This window comes from Oncorhynchus masou, chromosome 31 (genome assembly GCF_036934945.1).
Source record: "Oncorhynchus masou masou isolate Uvic2021 chromosome 31, UVic_Omas_1.1, whole genome shotgun sequence".
NCBI lineage: Eukaryota > Metazoa > Chordata > Actinopteri > Salmoniformes > Salmonidae > Oncorhynchus > Oncorhynchus masou.
The window spans coordinates 98,695,604-98,722,874 of NC_088242.1; the positions used below are offsets into that span (position 1 = coordinate 98,695,604).

Sequence of the window (27,271 nt, forward strand, 5' to 3'; positions counted from 1 at the left end):
TCCTGTAGATTACATCTATCATCCTGTAGATTACATCTATCATCCTGTAGATTACATCTATCATCCTGTAGATTACATCTATCATCCTAATGAAGGTGTAGATTACATCTATCATCCTGTAGATTACATCTATCATCCTGCAGATTACATCTATCATCCTGTAGATTACATCTATCATCCTGTAGATTACATCTATCATCCTAATGGAGGTGTAGATTACATCTATCATCCTGTAGATTACATCTATCATCCTGTAGATTACATCTATCATCCTAATGGAGGTGTAGATTACATCTATCATCCTGTAGATTACATCTATCATCCTTTAGATTACATCTATCATCCTGTAGATTACATCTATCATCCTGTAGATTACATCTATCATCCTAATGGAGGTGTAGATTACATCTATCATCCTAATGGAGGTGTAGATTACATCTATCATCCTGTAGATTACATCTATCATCCTAATGGAGGTGTAGATTACATCTATCATCCTGTAGATTACATCTATCATCCTGTAGATTACATCTATCATCCTGTAGATTACATCTATCATCCTAATGGAGGTGTAGATTACATCTATCATCCTGTAGATTACATCTATCATCCTGTAGATTACATCTATCATCCTGTAGATTACATCTATCATCCTGTAGATTACATCTATCATCCTGTAGATTACATCTATCATCCTTTAGATTACATCTATCATCCTGTAGATTACATCTATCATCCTGTAGATTACATCTATCATCCTAATGGAGGTGTAGATTACATCTATCATCCTGTAGATTACATCTATCATCCTGTAGATTACATCTATCATCCTGTAGATTACATCTATCATCCTGTAGATTACATCTATCATCCTGTAGATTACATCTATCATCCTGTAGATTACATCTATCATCCTGTAGATTACATCTATCATCCTGTAGATTACATCTATCATCCTGTAGATTACATCTATCATCCTAATGGAGGTGTAGATTACATCTATCATCCTAATGGAGGTGTAGATTACATCTATCATCCTGTAGATTACATCTATCATCCTGATGGAGGTGTAGGTTACATCTATCATCCTTTAGATTACATCTATCATCCTGTAGATTACATCTATCATCCTGTAGATTACATCTATCATCCTAATGGAGGTGTAGATTACATCTATCATCCTGTAGATTACATCTATCATCCTGTAGATTACATCTATCATCCTAATGGAGGTGTAGATTACATCTATCATCCTTTAGATTACATCTATCATCCTGTAGATTACATCTATCATCCTGTAGATTACATCTATCATCCTAATGGAGGTGTAGATTACATCTATCATCCTTTAGATTACATCTATCATCCTGTAGATTACATCTATCATCCTGTAGATTACATCTATCATCCTAATGGAGGTGTAGATTACATCTATCATCCTGTAGATTACATCTATCATCCTGTAGATTACATCTATCATCCTGTAGATTACATCTATCATCCTAAAGATTACATCTATCATCCCTGTAGATTACATCTATCATCCTGTAGATTACATCTATCATCCTGTAGATTACATCTATCATCCTGTAGATTACATTACATCTATCATCCTGTAGATTACATCTATCATCCTGTAGATTACATCTATCATCCTAATGGAGGTGTAGATTACATCTATCATCCTGTAGATTACATCTATCATCCTGTAGATTACATCTATCATCCTGTAGATTACATCTATCATCCTGTAGATTACATCTATCATCCTGTAGATTACATCTATCATCCTGTAGATTACATCTATCATCCTGTAGATTACATTACATCTATCATCCTGTAGATTACATTACATCTATCATCCTGTAGATTACATCTATCATCCTGTAGATTACATCTATCATCCTGTAGATTACATCTATCATCCTTTAGATTAAATCTATCATCCTGTAGATTACATCTATCATCCTAATGAAGGTGTAGATTACATCTATCATCCTGCAGATTACATCTATCATCCTGTAGATTACATCTATCATCCTGTAGATTACATCTATCATCCTAATGGAGGTGTAGATTACATCTATCATCCTGTAGATTACAACTATCATCCTGTAGATTACATCTATCATCCTAATGGAGGTGTAGATTACATCTATCATCCTGTAGATTACATCTATCATCCTGTAGATTACATCTATCATCCTGTAGATTACATCTATCATCCTGTAGATTATCTATCATCCTGTAGATTACATTACATCTATCATCCTGTAGATTACATCTATCATCCTGTAGATTACATCTATCATCCTGTAGATTACATCTATCATCCTGTAGATTACATCTATCATCCTAATGGAGGTGTAGATTACATCTATCATCCTGTAGATTACATCTATCATCCTAATGGTGTAGATTACATCTATCATCCTGTAGATTACATCTATCATCCTGTAGATTACATCTATCATCCTGTAGATTACATCTATCATCCTGTAGATTACATCTATCATCCTAATGGAGGTGTAGATTACATCTATCATCCTGTAGATTACATCTATCATCCTGTAGATTACATCTATCATCCTGTAGATTACATCTATCATCCTAAAGATTACATCTATCATCCTAATGGAGGTGTAGATTACATCTATCATCCTGTAGATTACATCTATCATCCTGTAGATTACATCTATCATCCTGTAGATTACATCTATCATCCTGTAGATTACATCTATCATCCTGTAGATTACATCTATCATCCTGTAGATTACATTACATCTATCATCCTGTAGATTACATCTATCATCCTGTAGATTACATTATCATCTAATCATCCTGTAGATTACATCTATCATCCTTTAGATTACATCTATCATCCTAATGGAGGTGTAGATTACATCTATCATCCTGTAGATTACATCTATCATCCTGTAGATTACATCTATCATCCTTTAGATTACATCTATCATCCTGTAGATTACATTACATCTATCATCCTAATGGAGGTGTAGATTACATCTATCATCCTGTAGATTACATCTATCATCCTGTAGATTACATCTATCATCCTGTAGATTACATCTGTCATCCTAGAATGTGGGATAGAATGTTGGATAACGCTGATCTGATTGAATAGAGCCCTGAGTGGCATCATGGGTTTGTTTGAGCTGAGGGTTCCTTGTTTTGCAAATGAAGAGATGAAGAAACATAAAAGGAAAAAACGAGAAGGAAAAGTCAAAGCAGAAAAAACATTTATTGAGTTCTGACAGACCAAACGAACCGCAACAGCCATGCATCACAACAATCTGTTTCAAACAGTCAAAAAGAAAGTTCTCCGTAGAATCTGCTCTCTGTACATAAAGGCACGTGTGTGTCATGAATCTGTCAATCCTAAATAAATGCTAAATATCTTTCAGAAAATTAAACAAAAACAACAAAACAAACTGTCCGGCAGTGACCGTATACAACATGACCAGCATGATCAAAGTGATTATACACCTCTCCCCTTAACACTACTGATGTGCCTCCCAAATGGCACCTCTAGATTACACTACTGAGTCCAAATGGCAGGTGTAATTATACTATCATCCTCCCAAATGGCATCTCCCCATAACACTACTGATGTGCCTCCCAAATGGCACCTCTCCCCTTAACACTACTGATGTGCCTCCCAAATGGCACCTCTCCCCTAACACTACTGATGTGCCTCCCAAATGTTGGATAACACTACTGATTGCCTCCCAAATGGCACCTCTCCCCATCATGGATTTGCCTCCCAAATGGCACCTCTCCCCTTAACACTACTGATGTGCCTCCCAAATGAAGCACCTCTAAAAGGAAACACTACTGATGTGCCTCCCAAATGGCACCTCTCAGAAATAACATTTACTGATGTGCCTCCCAAATGGCACTCCCCATAACACTACTGATGTGCCTCCCAAATGGCCATCATCCCTTAACACTACTGATGTGCCTCCCAAACAGTCCCCATAACACTACTGATGTGCCTCCCAAATGGCACCTCTCCCCATAACACTACTGATGTGCCTCCCAAATGGCAATCCTAAATAACACTACTAAATATGCTTTCAGAAAATGGCACAAAAACCCCTTAACACTACTGATGTGCCTCCCAAATGGCACCTCTCCCTTAACACTACTGATGTGCCTCCCAAATGGCACCTCTCCCCTTAACACTACTGATGTGCCTCCCAAATGGCACCTCTCCCCTTAACACTACTGATGTGCCTCCCAAATGGCACCTCTCCCCTTAACACTACTGAGTCCCAAATGGCACCTCTCCCCTTAACACTACTGATGTGCCTCCCAAATGGCACCTCTCCCCTTAACACTACTGATGTGCCTCCCAAATGGGACCTCTCCCCTTAACACTACTGATGTGCCTCCCAAATGGCACCTCTCCCCTTAACACTACTGATGTGCCTCCCAAATGGCACCTCTCCCCTTAACACTACTGATGTGCCTCCCAAATGGCACCTCTCCCCTTAACACTACTGATGTGCCTCCCAAATGGCACCTCTCCCCATAACACTACTGATGTGCCTCCCAAATGGCACCTCTCCCCTTAACACTACTGATGTGCCTCCCAAATGGCACCTCTCCCCTTAACACTACTGATGTGCCTCCCAAATGGCACCTCTCCCCTTAACACTACTGATGTGCCTCCCAAATGGCACCTCTCCCCTTAACACTACTGATGTGCCTCCCAAATGGCACCTCTCCCCTTAACACTACTGATGTGCCTCCCAAATGGCACCCTATTTATTTTGTTATGAACTACTTTTGACCAGGATCCACAGGGCTCTACCTGGGACTGCCCACAGGGCTCTACCTGGGACTGCCCACAGGGCTCTACCTGGGACTGCCCACAGGGCTCTACCTGGGACTGCCCACAGGGCTCTACCTGGGACTGCCCACAGGGCTCTACCTGGGACTGCCCACAGGGCTCTACCTGGGACTGCCCACAGGGCTCTACCTGGGACTGCCCACAGGGCTCTACCTGGGACTGCCCACAGGGCTCTACCTGGGACTGCCCACAGGGCTCTACCTGGGACTGCCCACAGGGCTCTACCTGGGACTGCCCACAGGGCATCTACCTGGGACTGCCCACAGGGCTCTACCTGGGACTGCCCACAGGGCTCTACCTGGGACTGCCCACAGGGCTCTACCTGGGACTGCCCACAGGGCTCTACCTGGGACTGCCCACAGGGCTCTACCTGGGACTGCCCACAGGGCTCTGGTTAAAAATAGTAATTATTTAGACAATAGGGCATCATTGGGAACACACCGTTAGGTTTGAGTCCAGCTCCAAAGACAAAACAACAATCAATAGACAAGTGAAGTCTTGTAGAAAAACACTAGTGCTTGGTTCCTGACCAGCCCCAGCCAATAGGAGGAGAGGTGGATACTATGCATGTGTTCTGACTGCAATACAAGTAGACTGTATCCCTGTCCATAACTCAATTGGGGCGGCAGGGTAGCCTAGTGGTTAGAGTGTAGAGGTGGCAGGGTAGCCTAGTGGTTAGACTGTAGAGGCGGAAGGGTAGCCTAGTGGTTAGAGTGTAGCAGGGTAGCCTAGTGGTTAGAGTGTAGAGGTGGAGGGTGTAGTGGTTAGACTGTAGAGGCGGAAGGGTAGCCTAGTGGTTAGAGTGTAGAGGTGGCAGGGTAGCCTAGTGGTTAGAGTGTAGAGGCGGCAGGGTAGCCTAGTGGTTAGAGTGTAGAGGCGGCAGTGTAGCCTAGTGGTTAGAGTGTAGAGGCGGCAGGGTAGCCTAGTGGTTAGAGTGTAGGGGCGGCAGGGTAGCCTAGTGGTTAGAGTGTAGAGGCGGGAGGTAGCCTAGTGGTTAGAGTGTAGAGGCGACAGGGTAGCCTAGCGGTTAGAGTGTAGAGGCGACAGGGTAGCCTAGCGGTTAGAGTGTAGAGGCGGCAGGGTAGCCTAGTGGTTAGAGCGTTGGACTAGTAACCAGAAGGTTGTGAGTTCAAACCTCCGAGCTGACAAGGTACAAATCTGTCGTTCTGCCCCTGAACAGGCAGTTAACCCACTGTTCCCAGGCCATCATTGAAAAAAGAATTTGTTCTTAACTGACTTGCCTGGTTAAATAAAGATAAAATAAAATTACTAGCGTCATTTTTACCATCAGCAACACAAACTTAAAAAGCAACGAAAGACATGAATGGTGCTTTAAACCGGGATGTAGGTTATGTGCTGTACAGCTTAATCGCTGACCATAGGGTTCCCGTGTGACGCATGGCGGTTGCAACGCCAGGGTTGTGGGTTCGATTCCCGCGTAGGACCAGTATGAAAAAAAATAATATATGAAAATGTATACACTCACTACTGCAAGTCACTCTGGATAAGAGCGTCTGCTAAATGACTCAATGTAAAACATTTTAATGAAACAAACTGAATTTTGAATAACTCAAAGCGCCCTCTGCTGTTTGAGACTGGTGTTGCCACACAGCTACAAAGATTCTAATCTGGCATGCAAAACTTCTTAATATCTGACTTTTCTAATGTGACAGCATCTTATCAGTAGACTGGTATATGCAGAGTACTTGCCAGACAGACTAAACTTTTAACATATGTGTTACATAAGTAATGAATAGGAAAAAAAACAACGTTTTATTTCATGAACATGAAGCACCAACAGACTGTTTATCTGTTTATTTAACTCTGTTTGGAGAATGTGAGAGTTTCAAAAGCGGCACAATCTCAGAGAAGGAACCCAGAGACCGAGGAGAGAAGGAGAGAGAGAGAGAGGTAGAAATAGAGGGAGGGGAGAGAGAGAATATTAGAAAGTGCCCTGAAAGAGAGAGAGAGAGAGAGAGGTAGAAATAGAGGGAGGGAGGAGAGAAGGAGAGAGAGAGAGAGAGGTAGAAAGAGGGAGGGAGGAGAGAGAATATTAGAAAGTGCCCTGAAAGAGGGAGAGAGAGAGAGAGAGATAGAGGAGCCCCTAATCTGATTGTGGCTGAGGTTTGAGGAGCGAGGAAACTGAAGGGAGGAGGAATGTGAGGATGAGGTGAGTCTCAGGAGGTACTGCATCGACTCCTCTGCTCTGCCGCTAGGGGTTCCAGGAGCTCTGAACGTAGCCGGGCTTTAAGCAGACTGCAGACAGGAACCAGAGAAGAGAGAGAGAAGAAAGTAAGGACTCACTTTAGGAGAGTAGGAAACAGGAACCAGAGAAATAAACCAGTAGAAAGTCAAAAGTTAAGAGGAGAGAGTTACAAAATAGAGAAACAGAGGCATTTGGAAACACAGTATTGAAGAAGAAAATAAATGATGACCATTTCAGTGCAGTGTGGCCACTTCAGTGCAGTGTGGCTATTTCAGTAGTGTGACCACTTCAGTGTAGTGTGGCCATTTCAGTAGTGTGGCCACTTCAGTGCAGTGTGGCCACTTCAGTGCAGTGTGACCATTTCAGTGCAGTGTGACCATTTCAGTGCAGTGTGACCATTTCAGTGCAGTGTGACCACTTCAGTAGTGTGTGGTAACATTCACCTCCAGAAGAGGGCACTATTAGACAGCCATGGTATCATAAATCGGGAGACTCTGGACTTGACTGTCCATAGAGCAAAACACCTTCTGGCAGGAGTTTTTATTTGATAATGCTGTGAAGAACGCTACTGGGGTTCAGAATAATATGGGTGAAAGGTCATGGAGAAGAGAGTGAAGCAACAGGATGCAGAGAACAATCTAGAACACAGTCCAGTCAACTATGCTACAAACTACAGATTTTCAGTCTAGAATAAGTACAGCTGTTCTGACCAGTTTGTTGAGTTAGGGGAATGTTGAAAATAATCCCCAAATCATTGATAGTGTAAAGTATAGTGTAGGCTAAATCTTCTGAAATTAACCTGTGACAGCATTGCAGCATATAAACCCACTGGGCCCTGCCCTTACTTAAAGCGCCTGCCCTCTAGTGTGTCATACATGCTGCACTGCCACACCCGGCCACATTGTGGATGGGGGCGCCAGAGAGCAGGACGACAGAACCCAAACTAACAGTAAAACATAAAATGGGCTACGCCTAAAACTGGCTTTTCAAACCAGGATTTTTTTTTAAAGCAAATGTAAGCATTATGTCAGAGAGTCTGCCAGTTTTCTAAATGAGAAACGTTAACAAAAGCAGTAATTATCACAGGGCGTCAAAGAAAGCAGCACACTATTTAAAACTATAATTTACAGATAACCGCCTTTTTCTCCCCAGCCCTTAAACTGAATGGGTGAGGACTGAGGGCAGGGGCGGACTGGCCATCTGGCATTTCAGGCAACTGCTAGTCCATTTTTAGCCCAGTGGGCCAGTCTAACTTGTTGTTGTTTTTTGCGCAAAATTATCATTATCTGGTTAATAAATGGGGCCAGTGTGGGGGCTTTGAGGGGGAAAAAATTGTTCCGGCGTGTTAGAAATGCCAGGGCCGATTTCTGGTCCCAGTCCGCCCCTCAATGTGGGAGAGGGAGGGCAGCATTTGTGTATGAGAGTGTATGAAAACACTCAAACTACTGGGACTGACTGGATAAGGGATTTGGAAACGGCTGCTGTTGTGCAAACCTGGCAGAACACCTAAAGGCGTTTCCATTAGTCTATTGAGGCTTCACCTGGCTGTTAATGTGTAAAAATAAACCAGTAGGTTCTGGTGCTCAGGCTTGTACAACATAGCGTAGGTTCTGACGCTCAGGCTTGTACAACAGAGCGTAGGTTCTGATGCTCAGGCTTGTACAACAGAGCGTAGGTTCTGATGCTCAGGCTTGTACAAAATAGCGTAGGTTCTGATGCTCAGGCTTGTTACAACAGAGCGTAGGTTCTGATGCTCAGGCTTGTACAACAGAGCGTAGGTTCTGACGCTCAGGCTTGTTACAACAGAGCGTAGGTTCTGGTGCTCAGGCTTGTTACAACAGAGCGTAGGTTCTGACGCTCAGGCTTGTTACAACAGAGCGTAGGTTCTGATGCTCAGGCTTGTACAACATAGCGTAGGTTCTGACGCTCAGGCTTGTACAACATAGCGTAGGTTCTGACGCTCAGGCTTGTTACAACAGAGCGTAGGTTCTGACGCTCAGGCTTGTACAACAGAGCGTAGGTTCTGATGCTCAGGCTTGTACAACATAGCGTAGGTTCTGACGCTCAGGCTTGTTACAACAGAGCGTAGGTTCTGATGCTCAGGCTTGTACAACATAGCGTAGGTTCTGACGCTCAGGCTTGTTACAACAGAGCGTAGGTTCTGACGCTCAGGCTTGTACAACAGAGCGTAGGTTCTGGTGCTCAGGCTTGTACAACAGAGCGTAGGTTCTGACGCTCAGGCTTGTACAACAGAGCGTAGGTTCTGATGCTCAGGCTTGTACAACAAGTGAGTGAGTGACCAAAAAGCAAAAATGTTAATTTGTCAAAACAGCCATCGTCTTAAGCCTTATCCAAATAGTCATCATGCTGATGTGTTCACTCCGCTCAAATATCATTACTGTTGTACTCAATGTTACGCAACTCTACATCTCAATAACAGCCAATATATTCCACCAAACAAGCTATCACGCTCAAATCAGGGTGGTGTTGAATCCAAAACAAAAAGTAAAACTAGCATTTCACAACTTAGGTGCTTTCCCTTATTAAATAAGCTTGAGAATACGGCTCTAAGAATAAGCGTTGAATGCTGTCGTACACAGTCTTAAATTCATAGGCAAACAAGTGAATCAAGTTCAAATGTCAACCGTAGAGCAGAAGGTGAAGAGACACAACACGGAACCAGAAGGTCATCTGAAGGGGTTGGACCTTGTTACCAAGCTTAGTGGTCACACTAGTGTTGCAAGCCTTGTGGACCTGAGTCTAGCTCAGTGATTTCAGCACGGGGGTTCAGGAGAGAGGAGGAAGCACCATTTATCTAATAGAACAGAGGGGAGGACAGTGACCCTTTATCTAATAGAACAGAGGGGAGGACAGTGACCCTTTATCTAATAGAACAGAGGGGAGGACAGTGACCCTTTATCTAATAGAACAGAGGGGAGGACAGTGACCCTTTATCTAATAGAACAGAGGGGAGGACAGTGACCCTTTATCTAATAGAACAGAGGGGAGGACAGTGACCCTTTATCTAATAGAACAGAGGGGAGGACAGTGACCCTTTATCTAATAGAACAGAGGGGAGGACAGTGACCCTTTATCTAATAGAACAGAGGGGAGGACAGTGACCCTTTATCTAATAGAACAGAGGGGAGGACAGTGACCCTTTATCTAATAGAACAGAGGGGAGGACAGTGACCCTTTATCTAATAGAACAGAGGGGAGGACAGTGACCCTTTATCTAATAGAACAGAGGGGAGGACAGTGACCCTTTATCTAATAGAACAGAGGGGAGGACAGTGACCCTTTATCTAATAGAACAGAGGGGAGGACAGTGACCCTTTATCTAATAGAACAGAGGGGAGGACAGTGACCCTTTATCTAATAGAACAGAGGGGAGGACAGTGACCCTTTATCTAATAGAACAGAGGGGAGGACAGTGACCCTTTATCTAATAGAACAGAGGGGAGGACAGTGACCCTTTATCTAATAGAACAGAGGGGAGGACAGTGACCCTTTATCTAATAGAACAGAGGGGAGGACAGTGACCCTTTATCTAATAGAACAGAGGGGAGGACAGTGACCCTTTATCTAATAGAACAGAGGGAGGACAGTGACCCTTTATCTAATAGAACAGAGGGGAGGACAGTGACCCTTTATCTAATAGAACAGAGGGGAGGACAGTGACCCTTTATCTAATAGAACAGAGGGGAGGACAGTGACCCTTTATCTAATAGAACAGAGGGGAGGACAGTGACCCTTTATCTAATAGAACAGAGGGGAGGACAGTGACCCTTTATCTAATAGAACAGAGGGGAGGACAGTGACCCTTTATCTAATAGAACAGAGGGGAGGACAGTGACCCTTTATCTAATAGAACAGAGGGGAGGACAGTGACCCTTTATCTAATAGAACAGAGAGGAGGACAGTGACCCTTTATCTAATAGAACAGAGGGGAGGACAGTGACCCTTTATCTAATAGAACAGAGGGGAGGACAGTGACCCTTTATCTAATAGAACAGAGAGGAGTACTCACTGTTTCTGCAGGAGGTTCTGCTGCTGCTGTCTGTATGATTCTACAGTGTGCTGAGGCAGAAACTGCATGAGTTCCAGAGACTCTTTGATTTTCACCAAAATCTCATAGATTTCACGGCCTTTAATCTACAGAGGTAGAGAGAGAGAGAGAGAGGGGTTGGTTAGCAGCTGGGACAATTCACAAGATTAATTTAATGCACACAGATGTATTAATGTATTGTTTGATAGAAAACATTCACTACTTGACCAAAAGTATGTGGACACCTGCTCGTTGAACATCTCATTCAAAATCATGGGCATTAATATGGAGTTGGTCCCCCACTTTGTTGCTATAACAGCCTCCACTCTTCTGGGAAGGCTTTCCACTAGATGTTGGAACATTGCTGCTATAACAGCCTCCACTCTTCTGGGAAGGCTTTCCACTAGATGTTGGAACATTGCTGCTATAACAGCCTCCACTCTTCTGGGAAGGTTTTCCACTAGATGGTGGAACATTGCTGCTATAACAGCCTCCACTCTTCTGGGAAGGCTTTCCACTAGATGGTGGAACATTGCTGCTATAACAGCCTCCACTCTTCTGGGAAGCCTTTCCACTAGATGTAAGAACATTGCTGCTATAACAGCCTCCACTCTTCTGGGAAGGCTTTCCACTAGTAGTAGGAACATTGCTGAGGGGACTTGTTTCCATTCAGCCACAAGAGCCTTAGTGAGGTCAGGTACTGATGTTGGACGATTAGGCCTGGCTCGCAGTCTGCATTCCAATTCATCCCAAAGGTGTTCAATGGGGTTGATGTCAGGGCTCTGTGCCCAGACAGTCAAGTTCTTCCACATCGATCTCAACAAACCATTTCTGCATGGACCTCGCTTTGTGCACGGGGGCATTGTCATGTTGAAACAGGCAAGGGCTTCCCCCAAACTGTTGCCACAAAGTTGGAAGCACAGAATCATCTAGAATGTCATTGTATGCTGTAGTGTTAAGATGGAACTAAGGGGCCTGAACCATGAAAAACAGCCCCAGACCATTATTCCTCATCCACTCCACCAAACTTTACAGTTGGCCCTACAGGGTAGCCTAGTGGTTAGAGCGTTGGACTAGTAACCGGAAGGTTGCGAGTTCAAACCCCTGAGCTGACAAGGTACAAATCTGTCATTCTGCCCCTGAACAGGCAGTTAACCCACTGTTCCCAGGCCGTCATTGAAAATAAGAATTTGTTCTTAACTGACTTGCCTGGTTAAATAAAGGTAAAAAAAACAACAAAAAAACACATTGGGGCAGGGTGCGTTCTCCTGGCATCTGCCAAACCCATTAGTCCGTCGGACAGCCAGATGGTGAAGCGTGATTCATCACTCCAGAGAAGGTGTTTCCACTGAGTCCAATAGCCTCGAGCTTTACACCACCTGACGCTTGGCATTGAGAAAGGTGGCATCGGCATTTAGGCTTGTCTGCAGCCGCTCGGTCATGGAAACCCATTTCATGAAGCTCCCGACGAACAGTTCTTGTGCTGACGGCAGTTTGGAACGCGGTACTGAGTGGCCTACCACTTTGTGGATGAGCCGTTGTTGCTCCTAGACATTTCCACTTCACAACAGCACTTATAGTTGACCGCGGAAGCTCTAGCAGGGCAGTAATTTGACAAACTGACTTGTTGGAAAGGTGGCATCCTATGACAGTGCTACGGTGAAAGTCACTGAGCTCTTCAGTAAGGCCGTTCTACTGCCAATGTTTGTCCATGGAGATTGCATGTCTGTGTGCTTGATTTTATACACCTGTCAGCAACGACTGTGGCTGAAATAGCCCAATCCACTAATTTGAAGGGGTGTCCACATACTTTTGTATATATTAACGTATATAACAGGGTTGCTTTTGCCAGTATGGACAGAGGACTTTTATTCTGAAGTTCGGGCTCTTATTTTGAAACGCTCCCCTAATAAATGTTTTCTTCCTCCTGTACCTAGTGGTTGCGAGTTCAAACCCCCGAGCTGACAAGGTACGAATCTGTCGTTCTGCCCCTGAACAGGCAGTTAACCCACTGTTCCAAGGCCAGTTAACCCACTGTTCCTAGACCAGTTAACCCACTGTTCCAAGGCCAGTTAACCCACTGTTCCTAGACCAGTTAACCCACTGTTCCTAGGCCAGTTAACCCACTGTTCCTAGACCAGTTAACCCACTGTTCCTCGGCCAGTTAACCCACTGTTCCTAGACCATCATTGAAAATAAGAATGTGTTCTTAACTGACTTGCCTCGTTAAATAAAGGTGAAATAAAATTTAAAAAAGGGTCAATCAATTCCACAGTGTCAGCTAATTCCCTGGGGAAATCCCAGCTGAATGACAAGAGGAATGTGGCCAGACTGTTGACACTTACAGGCAGACAGAACACTTCCTCATCTGTGGATCTTCTCTTCTTGATGGAGGACATCTGGATACCATGAGAGACCTGGTGGAAGGCTGGGGAGGGGGACAGAGGCCTGGTAAGTACCTGGGCTGGTACACCTGAGATGACGCTAGTTTTATCCTACGTATTAACCTCAGCAAGCATAGGATGGAAAACAAGCACAGAGCAGGAGGAGGCAGAGCAGGAAGAGGCAGAGCAGGAAGAGGCAGAGCAGGAGGAGGCAGAGCAGGAAGAGACAGAGCAGGAAGAGGCAGAGCAGGAAGAGGCAGAGCAGGAAGAGGCAGAGCAGGAAGAGGCAGAGCAGGAGGAGGCAGAGCAGGAGGAGGCAGAGCAGGAAGAGGCAGAGCAGGAAGAGGCAGAGCAGGAAGAGGCAGAGCAGGAAGAGGCAGAGCAGGAAGAGACAGAGCAGGAAGAGGCAGAGCAGGAAGAGGCAGAGCAGGAAGAGACAGAGCAGGAAGAGGCAGAGCAGGAAGAGGCAGAGCAGGAAGAGGCAGAGCAGGAAGAGGCAGAGCAGGAAGAGGCAGAGCAGGAAGAGGCAGAGCAGGAAGAGGCAGAGCAGGAAGAGGCAGAGCAGGAAGAGGCAGAGCAGGAAGAGGCAGAGCAGGAAGAGCAGGCAGGAAGAGACAGAGCAGGAAGAGGCAGAGCAGGAGGAGGCAGAGCAGGAGGAGGCAGAGCAGGAAGAGGCAGAGCAGGAAGAGGCAGAGCAGGAAGAGGCAGCAGTGCAGAGCAGGAAGAGGCAGAGCAGGAAGAGGCAGAGCAGGAAGAGGCAGAGCAGGAAGAGGCAGCACAGCCGAGGGGCTGGCAGCATGCAGAGTGTAGTGTAATCAAGAGTCAGTCCTCCAGCAGCTCCCAGCACTACTTACGACGTTTCATACCCTCACTGCTCTTTGTTCCGTCAGTAACGTGCTGCTTGCGGATGCTGTCCTCGTCCGCCTTGCGGTCCCGGCCAGGACACGCACAGATCCTGGCCTCGAAGCAGCGCCGACCCAGCACCTGACCACTAGGTGGCGAGAGACAGACAATAAGACTTTCTACCATCTATGAGGAGGTGGGATCAATTTATTCCTTTTTCCCATAAATCCCATTTGGAGGATTCCCACTCCTGATTCCGGGAGTTTCCAGACTATTGCAACCCTGGTAGCCACTGAAAACAAAACAAAATGTCTTACTCTCTGGCTTCCAGGGTGACGATGATGAGGATAGGGCGTCGGTTCATGCCTCCTACACAGCTGGAGTTGCACATGAAGTTATACAGTATGGTGGTGAACTCTGTGCCCACCTGGAAGAGGATGAGAACAGCAGGTCAGGTGAATGAAAAACCTCATAAAACATAAATGAATTTAAATGACTGAAGAAGTGTTCAGTTGTTGCAGAAACACAGTTAGCCAGGGCTGTTGAGGACACAGGTACACAGTATGGGCCCAGTAGGGTGAGGGGCTGTTGAGGACATAGGTACACAGTATGGGCCCAGTAGGGTGAGGGGCTGACAGGGAGTAGTAGACAGTATGGGCCCAGTAGGGTGAGGGGCTGTTGAGGACACCAGCTGCTGGGCTGACTGTCATTGACTGATTGGATGAGAGGGCCAGTACGTGAGGATAGCAAGCTCTACAGAAGCTCAGGGGCCAGACCTGCTGTGACCCTGTCTGAGACACGTAGGGTGTTGCAGACAGATAGATTAGAGTGCTGGTTGTGACACTGTGATGACAGAGGGGACAGGGGAGAGACAAGAGGGACAGGGGGGGGACAGGGGTTGGAGACGGTCTGTCGCCAGGACTAGGGGGGGGGGCTTGGTGGTGATATGGGGGACAGGCGGGACAGGGCTGACTCTACACTGCCTGGGGTTGGGGGGCTTGGTGGTGTTATGGGGGACAGGCGGGACAGGGCTGACTCTACACTGCCTGGGGGCGGGGGCTTGGTGGTGTTATGGGGGACAGGCGGGACAGGGCTGACTCTACACTGCCTGGGGGTGGGGGGCTTGGTGGTGTTATGGGGGACAGGCGGGACAGGGCTGACTCTACACTGCCTGGGGTTGGGGGGCTTGGTGGTGTTATGGGGGACAGGCGGGACAGGGCTGACTCTACACTGCCTGGGGGTGGGGGGCTTGGTGGTGTTATGGGGGACAGGCGGGACAGGGCTGACTCTACACTGCCTGGGGGTGGGGGGCTTGGTGGTGTTATGGGGGACAGGCGGGACAGGGCTGACTCTACACTGCCTGGGGTTGGGGGGCTTGGTGGTGATATGGGGGACAGGCGGGACAGGGCTGACTCTACACTGCCTGGGGGGGGGGGGCTTGGTGGTGTTATGGGGGACAGGCGGGACAGGGCTGACTCTACACTGCCTGGGGGTGGGGGGCTTGTAAGGGGGCAGACAGGGGAGTCCTGAGCCTACCTGGGGGGTTGTAAGGAGGGCAGATGGGAGTACTGTAGCCTACCGGGGGGGCTTGTAAGGGGGGCAGATGGGAGTACTGTAGCCTACCTGGGGGGGGGCTTGCAAGGGGGCAGATGGGAGTACTGTAACCTACCTGGGGGGGCAGACAGGGGAGTACTGTAGCCTACCTGGGGGGGGTTGTAAGGAGGGCAGGGGAGTACTGTAGCCTACCTGGGGGGCAGGGGAGTACTGTAGCCTACCTGGGGGGGGGGGCAGACAGGAGAGTACTGTAGCCTAGCTGGGGGTTGTAAGGAGGGCAGACAGGGGAGTACTGTAGCCTACCTGGGGGGTTGTAAGGAGGGCAGACATGGGAGTACTGTAGCCTACCTGGGGGGGGCAGACAGGGGAGTACTGTAGCCTACCTGGGGGGGTTGGGGGGCAGATGGGAGTACTGTAGCCTACCTGGGGGGTTGTAAGGGGGCAGATGGGAGTACTGTAGCCTACCTGGGGGGGGGGCAGACAGGGGAGTACTGTAGCCTACCTGGGGGGGTTGTAAGGGGGCAGATGGGAGTACTGTAGCCTACCTGGGGGGTTGTAAGGGGGGCAGATGGGAGTACTGTAGCCTACCTGGGGGTAGTTGTAAGGGGGGCAGATGGGAGTACTGTAGCCTACCTGGGGGGGGCAGGGGGTACTGTAGCCTACCTGGGGGTTGTAAGGGGGCAGACAGGGGAGTACTGTAGCCTACCTGGGGGGTTGTAAGGGGGGCAGACAGGGGAGTACTGTAGCCTACCTGGGGGGTAGTTGTAAGGGGGGCAGATGGGAGTACTGTAGCCTACCTGGGGGGGGCAGACAGGGGAGTACTGTAGCCTACCTGGGGGGTTGTAAGGAGGGCAGATGGGAGTCCTGTAGCCTACCTGGGGGGGCTCGTAGGGGACCAGCACACTCTGACGGCCCGTGATGGAGTCCTCCAGATACTGGGAGTGACTGTTCCCTTCCACTCGGATCAGGTGACTGGGAGGGGCTATCTGACCTACAAGCACAAGATACCACACCTTTATCAGGTAGAGATACCACACCTTTATCAGGTAGAAATACCATACCTTTATCAAGTAGAAAATACCATTACGTTTATCAAGTAGAAAATACCATACGTTTATCAAGTAGAAAATACCATTACGTTTATCAAGTAGAAAATACCATTACGTTTATCAAGTAGAAAATACCATTACGTTTATCAAGTAGAAAAATACCATACGTTTATCAAGTAGAAAATACCATTACGTTTATCAAGTAGAAAATACCATTACGTTTATCAAGTAGAAAATACCATTACCTTTATCAAGTAGAAAATACCATTACGTTTATCAAGTAGAAAATACCATACCTTTATCAAGTAGGAAATACCATTACGTTTATCAAGTAGAAAATACCATTACGTTTATCAAGTAGAAAATACCATACCTTTATCAAGTAGAAAATACCATACGTTTATCAAGTAGAAAATACCATTACGTTTATCAAGTAGAAAATACCATACCTTTATCAAGTAGAAAATACCATTACGTTTATCAAGTAGAAAATACCATACCTTTATCAAGTAGAAAATACCATTACGTTTATCAAGTAGAAAATACCATACGTTTATCAAGTAGAAATACCATACGTTTATCAAGTAGAAAATACCATACGTTTATCAAGTAGAAAATACCATACGTTTATCAAGTAGAAAATACCATTACGTTTATCAAGTAGAAAATACCATACCTTTATCAAGTAGAAAATACCATACCTTTATCAAGTAGAAAATACCATTACGTTTATCAAGTAGAAAATACCATTACGTTTATCAAGTAGAAAATACCATACGTTTATCAAGTAGAAAATACCATACGTTTATCAAGTAGAAAATACCATACGTTTATCAAGTAGAAAATACCATACGTTTATCAAGTAGAAAATACCATACGTTTATCAAGTAGAAAATACCATACGTTTATCAAGTAGAAAATACCATTACGTTTATCAAGTAGAAAATACCATTACGTTTATCAAGTAGAAAATACCATACGTTTGTCAAGTAGAAAATACCATACGTTTGTCAAGTAGAAAATACAATTACGTTTATCAAGTAGAAAATACCATTACGTTTATCAAGTAGAAAATACCATTACGTTTATCAAGTAGAAAATACCATTACGTTTATCAAGTAGAAAATACCATACCTTTATCAAGTAGAAAATACCATAAGTTTATCAAGTAGAAAATACCATACGTTTATCGAAGTAGAAAATACCATTAGGTTTATCAAGTAGAAAATACCATTACGTTTATCAAGTAGAAAATACCATTACGTTTATCAAGTAGAAAATACCATTACGTTTATCAAGTAGAAAATACCATTACGTTTATCAAGTAGAAAATACCATTACGTTTATCAAGTAGAAAATACCATTACGTTTATCAAGTAGAAAATACCATTACGTTTATCAAGTAGAAAATACCATTACGTTTATCAAGTAGACGTTTATCAAGTAGAAAATACCATACGTTTATCAAGTAGAAAATACCATACGTTTATCAAGTAGAAAATACCATTACGTTTATCATGTAGAAAATACCATTACGTTTATCAAGTAGAAAATACCATTACGTTTATCAAGTAGAAAATACCATACGTTTATCAAGTAGAAAATACCATTACGTTTATCAAGTAGAAAATACCATACGTTTATCAAGTAGAAAATACCATACGTTTATCAAGTAGAAAATACCATTACGTTTATCAAGTAGAAAATACCATACGTTTATCAAGTAGAAAATACCATACGTTTATCAGGTAGAAAATACCATTACGTTTATCAAGTAGAAAATACCATACGTTTATCAAGTAGAAAATACCATACGTTTATCAAGTAGAAAATACCATTACGTTTATCAGGTAGAAAATACCATTACGTTTATCAGGTAGAAAATACCATTACGTTTATCATGTAGAAAATACCATACGTTTATCAAGTAGAAAATACCATTACGTTTATCAGGTAGAAAATACCATTACGTTTATCAGGTAGAAAATACCATTACGTTTATCATGTAGAAAATACCATTACGTTTATCAAGTAGAAAATACCATACGTTTATCAAGTAGAAAATACCATACGTTTATCAAGTAGAAATACCATACGTTTATCAAGTAGAAAATACCATTACGTTTATCAAGTAGAAAATACCATACGTTTATCAAGTAGAAAATACCATTACGTTTATCAAGTAGAAAATACCATACCTTTATCAAGTAGAAAATACCATACGCTGCATGTTCATATCAGAGAAGATAAATAAGTTCATATCAGAGAAGATAAATAAGTTCATATCAGAGAAGATAAATAAGTTCATATCGGAGAAGATAAATAAATTCATATCGGAGAAGATAAATAAGTTCATATCGGAGAAGATAAATAAGTTCATATCGGAGAAGATAAATAAGTTCATATCGGAGAAGATAAATAAGTTCATATCGGAGAAGGTAAATAAGTTCATATCGGAGAAGATAAATAAGTTCATATCGGAGAAGATAAATAAGTTCATATCGGAGAAGATAAATAAGTTCATATCGGAGAAGATAAATAAGTTCATATCGGAGAAGATAAATAAGTTCATATCGGAGAAGATAAATAAGTTCATATCGGAGAAGATAAATAAGTTCATATCGGAGAAGATAAATAAGTTCATATCGGAGAAGATAAATAAGTTCATATCGGAGAAGATAAATAAGTTCATATCGGAGAAGATAAATAAGTTCATATCGGAGAAGATAAATAAGTTCATATCGGAGAAGATAAATAAGTTCATATCGGAGAAGATAAATAAGTTCATATCGGAGAAGATAAATAAGTTCATATCGGAGAAGATAAATAAGTTTATATCGGAGAAGATAAATAAGTTTATATCGGAGAAGATAAATAAGTTCATATCGGAGAAGATAAATAAGTTCATATCGGAGAAGATAAATAAGTTCATATCGGAGAAGATAAATAAGTTCATATCGGAGAAGATAAATAAGTTCATATCAGAGAAGATAAATAAGTGATCAATTGTTCATCAAATGTAGTTGAGTTAATAACGTCATGGTCCAGGAAGCATCCGAGGGGGAACAAACCCCGAGGCCCGTGATCCCAATGGTAACTAACTGCTCACTGTAAGGAGCACCCGTACGTGGGCTTAAAATGTCCAAAATAAAATGTTCTGTATTTTACAGTTTATAAAAGTGTAATATGTTCTCAATGGTGCTTTAGGAGTGTTTGAGAGACATCACTAACTAACCGTCGTTGAACTCGCGGCTGAGCTCGTGGTTGGGGCAGCGTTTGACCACCTCGGTGACGTGCTCTGCCTTCTTGTAAACGGGCATGGCTCTGATGACGGCGCCCTGCGGGGGGTTGGTCAGCACCTTGATCTGGATGGGACACGTCTTGGCGATCTGACAGTACAGCTTCTTCAGCTCTGTAGAGTACTGGAGAGACAGAGGACAGGTCACTACTGGAGAGACAGAGGACAGGTCAGTACTGGAGAGACAGAGGACAGGTCAGTACTGGAGAGAGAGGACAGGTCAGTACTGGAGAGACAGAGGACAGGGAAGAACATAAGACAATAAAATACAATTTTAAAAATGGTGTCCACACCAAGGTGGAAATTTGATTTTGCCTTCAAAGTTCAACACAAAATAAAAACGACATAAAAACCTCATCAGGAGCCCCTTGTCTTCAAGATAATTTAACATGAACTTTACCATAAAGTGTACAGAATGCAGTACTGCAGAGAGACGACAGAGTTCAAAATGCAATACTGCAGAGACAGGTCAGTACTGGAGAGACAGGTCAGTACTGGAGAGACAGGTCAGTACTGCAGAGACAGGTCAGTACTGCAGAGACAGGTCAGTACTGGAGAGACAGGTCAGTACTGGAGAGACAGGTCAGTACTGGAGAGACAGGTCAGTACTGCAGAGACAGGTCGGTACCGGAGAGACAGGTCAGTACCGGAGAGACAGGTCGGTACTGCAGAGACAGGTCAGTACTGCAGAGACAGGTCAGTACTGCAGAGACAGGTCGGTACTGCAGAGACAGGTCGGTACTGGAGAGACAGGTCAGTACTGCAGAGACAGGTCAGTACTGCAGAGACAGGTCAGTACTGCAGAGACAGGTCAGTACTGGAGAGACAGGTCGGTACTGGAGAGACAGGTCGGTACTGGAGAGACAGGTCAGTACTGCAGAGACAGGTCAGTGCTGGAGAGACAGGTCAGTACTGGAGAGACAGGTCAGTACTGCAGAGACAGGTCAGTACTGGAGAGACAGGTCAGTACTGCAGAGACAGGTCAGTACTGCAGAGACGGGTCGGTACTGCAGAGACAGGTCGGTACTGCAGAGACAGGTCGGTACTGGAGAGACAGGTCGGTACTGGAGAGACAGGTCGGTACTGGAGAGACAGGTCAGTACTGGAGAGACAGGTCAGTACTGGAGAGACAGGTCAGTACTGGAGAGACAGGTCAGTACTGGAGAGACAGGTCGGTTCTGGAGAGACAGGTCAGTACTGGAGACTACAGAGTACAAAAGGCTAGATTCCTTGACAAACCAATTCAAAAAAGGTCCCATTTTAAAATGTCAGACTCAGGAGATAGTCAGACCCCAGGTGATAGTCAGACCCCAGGTGATAGTCAGACTCAGGAGATAGTCAGGCCCAGGAGAGAGTCAGACCCCAGGTGATAGTCAGACTCAGGTGATAGTCAGACCCCAGGTGATAGTCAGGCCCAGGAGAGAGTCAGACCCCAGGTGATAGTCAGGCCCAGGAGAGAGTCAGACCCCAGGTGATAGTCAGACTCAGGTGATAGTCAGACCCCAGGTGATAGTCAGGCCCAGGTGATAGTCAGGCCCAGGAGAGAGTCAGGCCCAGGAGAGAGTCAGGCCCCAGGAGAGAGTCAGGCCCAGGAGAGAGTCAGGCCCAGGAGAGAGTCAGGCCCAGGAGAGAGTCAGGCCCAGGAGAGAGTCAGGCCCAGGAGAGAGTCAGGCCCAGGAGAGAGTCAGGCCCAGGAGAGAGTCAGGCCCAGGAGAGAGTCAGGCCCCAGGAGAGAGTCAGGCCCCAGGAGAGAGTCAGGCCCAGGAGAGAGTCAGGCCCAGGAGAGAGTCAGGCCCAGGAGAGAGTCAGGCCCCAGGAGAGAGTCAGGCCCAGGAGAGAGTCAGGCCCCAGGAGAGAGTCAGGCCCAGGAGAGAGTCAGGCCCAGGAGAGAGTCAGGCCCAGGAGAGAGTCAGGCCCCAGGAGAGAGTCAGGCCCAGGAGTCAAAACGAATACACAGTAAAGTCATGAATCTTCTGGAAATGGAACATCTGGAGCCACTGACTTTATAACCACATTTAATCAACACATTCTGACTTTATAACCACATTTAATCAACACATTCTGACTTTGTAATCACATTTAATCAACACATTCTGACCTTATAACCACATTTAATCAACACATTCTGACCTTATAACCACATTTAATCAATACATTCTGACCTTATAACCACATTTAATCAACACATTCTGACCTTATAACCACATTTAATCAACACATTCTGACCTTATAACCACATTTAATCAACACATTCTGACCTTCAAAACAAATCACAATCTGTAGCACAGAGGCTTAGACAGGCCTGTGGTTATGGCCCACATACACCTAAAACAACTAAAACACCTGTCACTCTCTCTCCATCAGAGTGATGTGTGTAGATATTCTGGGAGCACCAGTGCGACCAGAAATGAAACATCTAAAATCACCCAGGTAAGGGTGGTAATGGTGGTAATAGTGGTAATAGGGGTAAGGGTGGTAATAGTGGTAATAGTGGTAATAGGGGTAAGGGTGGTAATAGTGGTAATAGTGGTAATGGTGGTAATGGTGGTAATAGTGGTAATGGTGGTAATGGTGGTAATAGTGGTAATGGTGGTAAATGGTGGTGATAGCTGTAATGGTGGTAAATGGTGGTGATAGCTGTAATGGTGGTAATGGTGGTAATGGTGGTAATAGTGGTAATGGTGGTAATGGTGGTAATAGTGGTAATAGTGGTAATGGTGGTAATAGTGGTAATAGTGGTAATGGTGGTAATGGTGGTAATAGTGGTAATGGTGGTAAATGGTGGTGATAGCTGTAATGGTGGTAAATGGTGGTGATAGCTGTAATGGTGGTAATGGTGGTAATATCTGTAATGGTGGTAAATGGTGGTAATAGCTGTAATGGTGGTAATAGTTGTAATGGTGGTAATGGTGGTAATAGCTGTAATGGTGGTAATAGTGGTAATGGTGGTAATGGTGGTAATAGTGGTAATAGTGGTAATGGTGGTAATAGTGGTAATGGTGGTAATGGTGGTAATAGTGGTAATGGTGGTAATGGTGGTAATAGTGGTAATGGTGGTAATGGTGGTGATAGCTGTAATGGTGGTAAATGGTGGTGATAGCTGTAATGGTGGTAATGGTGGTAATGGTGGTAATAGCTGTAATGGTGGTAAATGGTGGTAATAGCTGTAATGGTGGTAATAGTTGTAATGGTGGTAATAGTTGTAATGGTGGTAATAGCTGTAATGGTGGTAATAGCTGTAATGGTGGTAATGGTGGTAATAGCTGTAATGGTGGTAATGGTGGTAATAGCTGTAATGGTGGTAATGGTGGTAATAGTGGTAATGGTGGTAATAGTAATGGTGGTAATGGTGGTAATAGTTGTAATGGTGGTAATGGTAATGGTGGTAATGGTGGTAATGGTTGTTTCAGACTGCCCTGGAGGGAAGAATAACAGCATGTGTGTTCAATCCAAAGATTAAGAAAATAAATGCATCAGTAATTTATATTTCTTGCAACTTTCTGAAGAGGAAAACGACATGGGATTAGCATGTCGACCACACTGCTTAGCCAGTTAGCCCAAAACAGTCCTTTCTAAAAGGCTTTCCCAGAAAACCTTCCCAAATTAAATGTTCACCGCAAAGTAGGCTGACTTGATATATCATGATGATTTGTATCACATCGGGTGTTATTGCAGAAACACCGCCAAACACCAGTCTCTCGCGGTGTCTAATTCACATTAGAGCATTTCTATAATAACATTTAAAAAAAGGTGTGATTTTTGAGAAAGAAAACTGGGGGAAATCGCAAACCTTGATCACCTACCTGCCACAGTAGCTGGTGGAACCAAACGGTTTGTTTTCAAGCCCAGTTCATAAACCATATTGTGGGTCGTTCCAAAACCACCTACGGACATTTGTTTACACTTTGTTCTGTCATGTTACCTCAGCTAGTGAAACTAGTAATGTTACCAGGTTGTTATCTAAACATCAGTCATGTTACCTCAGCTAGTTAACAACCTGGAAACTTTACTAGTTTATCTAAACATTTGGGGGCACAGAAAGAAAGGAGAACGGATAGCTTCTTCAGAAGATCAATGATTATATATGAATGAGCTCTTACATGTTTTCATTTAAACGTGACACTCTTAAAGAGACAGTGTAGAATGTACTGCATCTCATAAAGGGTAGTGCTTTTAAACAACGTAGAAAAGACAGTGTAGAATGTAATGCATCTCATAAAGGGTAGTGCTTTTAAACAACGTAGAAAAGACAGTCTAGAATGTAATGCATCTCATAAAGGGTAGTGCTTTTAAACAACGTAGGACAGTAGTGCATAAAGGGTAGTGCTTTTAAACAACGTAGAAAAGACAGTGTAGAATGTAATGCATCTCATAAAGGGTAGTGCTTTTAAACAACGTAGAAACATTTTTCCACAAATGACTTTTACATTATTTTTTTTTAAATTCAACAGGTTTTTGCATCAACATTTTTAGCTTTGTATAATTGCTACCCATTAAAAAAGTTAATGTTGAGCCCTGTGTGTGTTCGATGGGGCACACCTAGTTAATGTCTCTTGGTTAAGGTGGGCTCCGAGGCAGGAGCCCGGCTCTCTGAGGAGCCATAAAACAGAGCCGTCCCTCCAGGGACAATTTAATTAGCCCTCCTTAAAAAAAAAACTTTAAAAAAACTGTCCCTCCCTTAACTCTGGGCCTGGATTTCATCTTTCATCTTCCAAGACATGGGGACACAACGCAGTGTTGTCCGTGTCTCAAACTGCCAACGACGCTGATCGTTTCGTCATGCATCTTCGATGAGCCTTCCTGACTCTTACGGTAGAGGTCAGAGGTTATAACATCCTCTTCACCACCACCACCACTACTACCTGGCTGGCACAGCATCTGACTAATAAGAGTCACTGACCGCAGGAATGGAAGTGTCCTCGCTGAAAGAATGTGTCATTCACAATGCTAACGGGACACTGCGGTTTCCTGTCTAACTGGCGCCGTGAGAAAGTAGAAAGAAAATAAGTCCGCCTGATTCTTCCAGCCACTTAATCAGATCCCTCATGTTGTTGTCTCTACCTTCTTGCCCTTTGTGCTGTTGTCTGTGCCCAATAATGTTTGTACCCTGTGTTGTGCTGATACCATGTTGTGTTGCTACCATGCTGTGTTGTCATGTGTTGCTGCCGTTCTGTTGTTGTCTTAGGTTTCTCTTTATGTAGTGTTGTGTTGTTGTCTTAGGTCTCTCTTTATGTAGTGTTGTTGTGTCTCTCTTGTCATGTGTGTTTTGTCCTATATTTTTATTTAATTTATTTTTTATCCCAGCCCCCGTCCCTGCAGGAGGCCTTTTTGGTAGGTCGTCATTGTAAATATGAATTTGTTGCCTCGTTAAATAAAAAGGTTTAACAAAAATATATATATATATTACGTTCCCAATGGCCCCCTATATAGTCCACTACTTTAGATATGGGGAATAGGGGGGCTATTTGGGATACGCCCAGTGTCCACTACTTTAGATATGGGGAATAGGAGGGCTATTTGGGATACGCCCAGTGTCCACTACTTTAGATAAGGGGAATAGGGGGGCTATTTGGGATACGCCCAGTGTCCACTACTTTAGATATGGGGGAATAGGGGGCTATTTGGGATACGCCCAGTGTCCACTACTTTAGATAAGGGGAATAGGGGGGCTATTTGGGATACGCCCAGTGTCCACTACTTTAGATAAGGGGAATAGGGGGCTATTTGGGATACGCCCAGTGTCCACTACTTTAGATATGGGGAATAGGGGGCTATTTGGGATACGCCCAGTGTCCACTACTTTAGATAAGGGGAATAGGGGGCTATTTGGGATACGCCCAGTGTCCACTACTTTAGATAAGGGGAATAGGGGGCTATTTGGGATACGCCCAGTGTCCACTACTTTAGATAAGGGGGAATAGGGGGGCTATTTGGGATACGCCCAGTGTCCACTACTTTAGATAAGGGGAATAGGAGGGCTATTTGGGATACGCCCAGTGTCCACTACTTTAGATAAGGGGAATAGGGGGCTATTTGGGATACGCCCAGTGTCCACTACTTTAGATAAGGGGAATAGGGGGGCTATTTGGGATACGCCCAGTGTCCACTACTTTAGATAAGGGGAATAGGGGGCTATTTGGGATACGCCCAGTGTCCACTACTTTAGATAAGGGGAATAGGGGGCTATTTGGGATACGCCCAGTGTCCACTACTTTAGATAAGGGGAATAGGGGGCTATTTGGGATACGCCCAGTGTCCACTACTTTAGATAAGGGGAATAGGGGGCTATTTGGGATACGCCCAGTGTCCACTACTTTAGATAAGGGGAATAGGGGGGCTATTTGGGATACGCCCAGTGTCCACTACTTTAGATAAGGGGAATAGGGGGCTATTTGGGATACGCCCAGTGTCCACTACTTTAGATAAGGGGAATAGGGGGGCTATTTGGGATACGCCCAGTGTCCACTACTTTAGATAAGGGGAATAGGAGGGCTATTTGGGATACGCCCAGTGTCCACTACTTTAGATAAGGGGAATAGGGGGCTATTTGGGATACGCCCAGTGTCCACTACTTTAGATAAGGGGAATAGGGGGCTATTTGGGATACGCCCAGTGTCCACTACTTTAGATAAGGGGAATAGGGGGGCTATTTGGGATACGCCCAGTGTCCACTACTTTAGATAAGGGGAATAGGGGGCTATTTGGGATACGCCCAGTGTCCACTACTTTAGATAAGGGGAATAGGGGGGCTATTTGGGATACGCCCAGTGTCCACTACTTTAGATAAGGGGAATAGGGGGGCTATTTGGGATACGCCCAGTGTCCACTACTTTAGATAAGGGGAATAGGGGGGCTATTTGGGATACGCCCAGTGTCCACTACGTTAGATAAGGGGAATAGGGGGCTATTTGGGATACGCCCAGTGTCCACTACTTTAGATAAGGGGAATAGGGGGGCCATTTGGGATACGCCCAGTGTCCACTACTTTAGATAAGGGGAATAGGGGGGCTATTTGG

General features: G+C 44.6%; 1 protein-coding gene across 5 annotated transcripts in view; it reads right to left on the reverse strand.

The window, feature by feature from the left end:
- The window catches only part of LOC135524808 (tumor protein 63-like), a 75,491-nt gene that overhangs the window by 7,052 nt on the left and 41,168 nt on the right, over nucleotides 1-27,271 (reverse strand). For 2 of the 5 annotated variants that reach the window (XM_064952648.1, XM_064952646.1), the window contains exons 3-8: nucleotides 20,193-20,379; nucleotides 16,784-16,899; nucleotides 14,672-14,781; nucleotides 14,378-14,502; nucleotides 13,473-13,555; nucleotides 11,110-11,234 (exon numbers count right to left, since the gene is read on the reverse strand). In XM_064952648.1, coding sequence (XP_064808720.1) covers nucleotides 11,110-11,234; nucleotides 13,473-13,555; nucleotides 14,378-14,502; nucleotides 14,672-14,781; nucleotides 16,784-16,899; nucleotides 20,193-20,379 — 746 coding nt within the window. Of the gene's footprint in view, nucleotides 1-5,690; nucleotides 7,130-11,109; nucleotides 11,235-13,472; nucleotides 13,556-14,365; nucleotides 14,503-14,671; nucleotides 14,782-16,783; nucleotides 16,900-20,192; nucleotides 20,380-27,271 lie in introns of those variants that run through there. The other 3 variants (XM_064952647.1, XM_064952645.1, XM_064952649.1) reach the window with 2 other exon arrangements.